Source organism: Habropoda laboriosa, unplaced genomic scaffold (assembly GCF_001263275.1).
Source record: "Habropoda laboriosa isolate 0110345459 unplaced genomic scaffold, ASM126327v1 scaffold65, whole genome shotgun sequence".
Taxonomy (NCBI): domain Eukaryota; kingdom Metazoa; phylum Arthropoda; class Insecta; order Hymenoptera; family Apidae; genus Habropoda; species Habropoda laboriosa.
Window position 1 is genome coordinate 4,501,848 of NW_017100254.1, and position 4,893 is coordinate 4,506,740.

The following is a 4,893-nucleotide window of genomic DNA, read 5'->3' on the forward strand; positions in this document are numbered from 1 at the left end:
TCAAATTAATATAATAAATAATAATTAAAAAAGAAAATTTCATGCAAAAAAATTGAACAATATGAGATATTTATTCTCCATATAAAACACTACTATGAACAAAACCAATTTTTGAAGTAATATTTATTTAAAACTTCTTATTTGCTTTTATAAATTTTATTAGCCACTTAAGTTTATATAATTCTAAAAAATGTCAAACTGAAATTCAAATAACAAACTTACCTGAGATCTCAAATCTAATTTTAAATTTCCATTCACTATTACTGCTGTTAATACACTTTGCAATAATAATGCAAAAAAGGTATTCACACCAAATATTAAACCATAGCTATCATCTGATATAAATTTTGCAACCTCAAAGCTGTAAATTGTACACATAAAATTACAATGTATTATGGTATATTATAATACATAAATTAAATTATGAAACAAAAGTGGTACCTTGCAACAGTAACCATTGTGTGATAAATAATTCCAAACATTATATATGCAACATATAATAGCCAAATATTGTAACTATATGAAGAAGCAACTAACAAAATACCTTCCACAAATGACATAAATGATACTATAACATCTCCTATTAAATACCAATTAAGTGGTATCTTTCCAATACAAAAAACAGTAATTGTACCTATTAACAAAAATAAGAATATTATAATTTCACTTATTAAATCTAATCATACAATCAGACTTATATATATAAAAAATATTTAAATGGAAAAAAATACTTAACAATTAAAGTATTATATTATTATTACAATTGATTATTTGGTAGTATAATATGAACAATAAAAATATGTTAAATATAATACACAGAATATTGTCTCACCTATGATTGTATATAGAGAATCTACAGCTCCATTATAAATCTTATCTCCAGGGGATACTGAAGTTTGCCATAATAATTGTATATAACTAACGACTTGTAAATATCCACAAGTTGAAAGTGACCACCATAATGACCATTTTACAACATGACTATTTGAATATGCTTGTAAAAAGTCTTTCCATAATAAAATATAGACTTCTTTTATTTTTTGTATTAATGAAATATTTATATTTGGAGAAAAACACTCATTGTGCTGTTCAGATCTATGTGATACTGGATTCAAATTGTTTTCTTGTAATACAGTTGTTGCATTAGTTGTTACAGAAGCAAATTTATCACAATTTTCACTTTTTCTATGAAAATAAATAGATTGACCAACAGAAGGTAAAAAAAGTGCCCATATTGTTGCAAATGTAATAGCTGAAAAGCAAGAATTGTTTTACATAATAACAAAAAAAAAAAATAAATTGTTAGAGAAACAATTTAATCAGCACTATTTCTGATAAAAATAAAAATTGTTGTTTTTATCCTACATGAATTCCTGACTAGATGTAAAAATAAGTACCTGATATTGTAACGTAGTTTAATTCATGATAATTTAATATATCAAAAGATACTGTTAATTGTGCAACAATACCAGCCATACAGCGACCAAACAAAGATGCTGCTTTTGTATGGCTAGTTACTTCTTGATAATGTTTTCTGTCAACTTTAGCATAGATATATGTGTAATATGCCACTTCTGTAGAAAGGAACAAACCATAAAAGAATTCTACAACTTGTAGGGTCAAAACATTTTGTCCAAGTATTATTAAGAGATAAGTAATAGCTCCAGATAGACCACATAAAATAATAATAGGCTTATATCGTACAAAGTCAGTTATTAGAAATATAATAACTAATGTTGCAAAATAAGAATATGTTGAAACAGGAAATATTTCTTGATTTACCTGAAAAATAATGTAATCTTATACAGTATTATTAAATATATACAGATATGTTATATGATTATTTAAAATGAAAAAAAATTCAACAGCATATACAAAAATTTATAACATTTTCAAAGTAAATAAATTTATTCACTAATATCTGTAACCACACATAACTATTATATGTAAAAAACGTATTATTTACTTGAACATCTGTAAAATTTTTCCATGGGCCTGTTAAATAGTCAGTTATAAATGATTCTGAAGGCCTAAACTCTTTAAAACAACCAAATACACATAAAATACACGAAATTATTATCCACTTCATATTAATAACATGTTCCTTTCTTGCTTTGTTCTAAGTAGTTTTTTGTTTTTTGAATTCCATTAAGCAATATTCTTTTAAAATTTGTTTTATGCCATGTAATACTTATTTCATTTGTACTATCTAGAAAATATGTGTTAATAATTTATGAACGACAACAATTATTTAAATAATTTCTACGCTTTCTAACTATTTTTACAAAATGTTAATTTTGGTGATATTGTTAACTGCACTTCACCGAATTTAAACAACATTACAATTGTAATTAATGAAATTACAAAATTTTCATTTTTGTTTATAATAAAGCAAACAATTTTTGAAGCTTGCTAACAGTGCTGAACTTTAATTTCAATATTACTCACAGACGATAATCATTAAATATTTTTATTGAACTAAAACCGAAACTTTATACTTTGCACCTCACCCAATACTGACCGATTCAACATATTGCGATGCACTACTTGAAGTACTATAAGTTTAAACACGGCGGATAAATGTCGAGGGCGCAACGATCTTATCATGCGTCAGGTTAAAGAATGGGAAGCTTTTATCGAATTAAGGTGGCTTGTATGAAATAAAATAGGCTTGCTTAAACGCCATCTGTTACTATTTCTCACGTGATCACATGTGATTTATAGCATCATCAAAGTTGCAAAAACGAATTTGTAGTTACATGAACGGAATATACACATACAATGCGTAAAATTGATTGGACAATATTCACAACCTAATTTTGAACATATCAATTCATGAATAAACACGATCGAAGTGTATTCACTTTGAACTAAACTCGTCTAAAATTATATATAAAATGTTATTTTAGACAGCACTAGTTTCAGCAGATGAGTTAAGGGTTGCCACTGTCATATAATGTAATCTATTAAAATGTATCGTGCAAATGTAAGCATAAAAATCACTTGCATGTTATTGTGTTTAAGTAGTTATTTATTTTTTATTTGGTTTTATTTCATATTTATTAAATGTAATACATTATATGATATTTAATCCATATGTATAAGTCATATATTTACCATATAGATAGTAATATATTTATATATGATCTGTCTTTCCTATAATATAGTTTAAATATAAAAAGTATACATTTTTTTAGCAAAATGGACACCCCCAAAGGGTGGATGCTGAACCCATTCATCAAAATCTGGTCAATGGAAGGCAACCACCCCCTATGAATGTTCCAATGACAGTGTCTGAACAATTTAGAGAATCATGGTTGACTGCTATTATTGGACTTATTATGTTTGCAACTGGCATGTGTCTTTTATTCTGGAATGAGGTTTGTAAATGTCTGTACTATTGATTAAATAGAACAATTTGTACTATAAAAATGTCTGTGTAATATTATAGGGAAGAGCAGTCAAAGTAGCACATTCTTTAGATGAAGCTTTACGAAATGTAGCAGTGCTTCCAAATGCAATGAAGTTATTACCCGAATATGAAGGACATTTAATACATTTATCAGGCCCATTAAAGATATTGGAACCATTAACTGAACCTGATTATGGTGTAATTGTATCAAGTGTGAAATTAAAACGGAGAGTACAGATGTATCAATGGGTTGAAATAGAAGAAGAAAGAAGGTAACTTACATAATTTACAATTTTATTATGAACAAATTTTACTATTTATAATATTTATATATTAGCTTTGGAGGAGTAACAGAAGAAGGAAAACATTATTATTATACAACAGAATGGAAAGATAAACTTGTTGATTCTGATAGTTTCTATATTAGAACTGGCCATCACAATCCAAAAGAAATGCCTATTAAAAGTCAAGTGCAAATTGCAGATGAAGTTAAAATTGGAGCCTTTACCCTTGGGACTGAATTAAAAAAGAAGTTTAATGATTTTGTGGAAGTTACTAGTGATGAAAGACCTGAACGTAAAGATATTAAGATGCATTCTGGTTTATACTATCATAGTTCTGATTTATGGAATCCTCAGGTACATTGTTAAATCAAACTTATAAAGTAAACTGAACAATGATACATTTAATTATAGGTAGGAGATATACGTATACAATTCTCATATGCAGGAAAAGGAGGTGATATATACTCTATAGTTGGTATGTTACAAAAAGGAACTATTGTACCATATATTACATCACATGGTGATGAAATTTTACTTCAAAGAAAGCATAAGATATCAGTGGATCAAATGTTTCATTTAGAACATGTACACAATTATTGGCGTACATGGAGTATTAGGTAATACCTTTTGTAATTAAAATTGTATATTGCTTGATTTTTTTAATTTGCTAGTATAAATTTATTAACTATTTCAGAGGACTTGGTTGGTTAGTCTTATTTTTGGCAGCAACATGTTTAGCAAATATATTGAGGACAGTAATTCTTAATTCAACATTCTTGTGTGGAATTATTGCAGTTGAGTCTGTAACAATGTCTGTATCAATGTCTATTAGTTTATTAGTAATTGGTTTTGCTTGGGTGTGGTATCGACCGGTAATAGGACTCTGTCTAGCATTAGCATCAATTTTACCATTTATTTATTCAACATTAACATCAGGATCTCAGTCACAACAACGTGAAAGTTATAGAAGATTATGAGTTTTTTATTAAATAATGAAATATTACTTATATAAATAGATTAACTTATGCAATGTTTTCTTTATACATTTATGTATTTATTTTGCATGATTTAACATAAAGGATTGTCTTAATCAATATTAAAAAATCTCATTAAATATATTGTAAATTATTATACAATGTCATTGATGCTGTTTAATATTTAGACAATAAACTATTTTTTAAATATTTGTGCAATTTT

At 26.7% G+C, this 4,893-nt stretch overlaps 2 protein-coding genes across 2 annotated transcripts in view; one reads left to right on the plus strand and one right to left on the minus strand.

Moving 5' to 3' along the window:
• Positions 1–2,089, minus strand: part of LOC108572264 (thiamine transporter 2-like) — a 2,779-nt gene extending 690 nt beyond the window's left edge. Inside the window, exons 1-5 of the mRNA XM_017934464.1 lie at positions 1,967–2,089; positions 1,398–1,782; positions 833–1,252; positions 442–634; positions 223–361 (exon numbers count right to left, since the gene is read on the minus strand). Coding sequence (XP_017789953.1) covers positions 223–361; positions 442–634; positions 833–1,252; positions 1,398–1,782; positions 1,967–2,089 — 1,260 coding nt within the window. The remainder of the gene's footprint in view (positions 1–222; positions 362–441; positions 635–832; positions 1,253–1,397; positions 1,783–1,966) is intronic.
• A 690-nt stretch (positions 2,090–2,779) lies between these two features.
• Positions 2,780–4,673, plus strand: LOC108572421 (transmembrane protein 43 homolog). Its single transcript, XM_017934657.1, has 6 exons — positions 2,780–2,986; positions 3,198–3,380; positions 3,452–3,684; positions 3,750–4,050; positions 4,108–4,313; positions 4,391–4,673. The coding sequence occupies exons 1-6, from the start codon at positions 2,972–2,974 to the stop codon at positions 4,671–4,673; spliced, it is 1,221 nt and encodes a 406-aa protein (XP_017790146.1). The 5' UTR covers positions 2,780–2,971.
• Positions 4,674–4,893: the final 220 nt, after the last annotated feature.

Excerpts from the sequence above, each read along its gene's own strand:
- LOC108572421 (XM_017934657.1), top strand. Across the intron at positions 4,051-4,107 it reads CTGATTTATGGAATCCTCAG|GTAGGAGATATACGTATACA; the intron begins GTACATTGTTAA and ends ATTTAATTATAG. Across the intron at positions 4,314-4,390 it reads TGGCGTACATGGAGTATTAG|AGGACTTGGTTGGTTAGTCT; the intron begins GTAATACCTTTT and ends TAACTATTTCAG.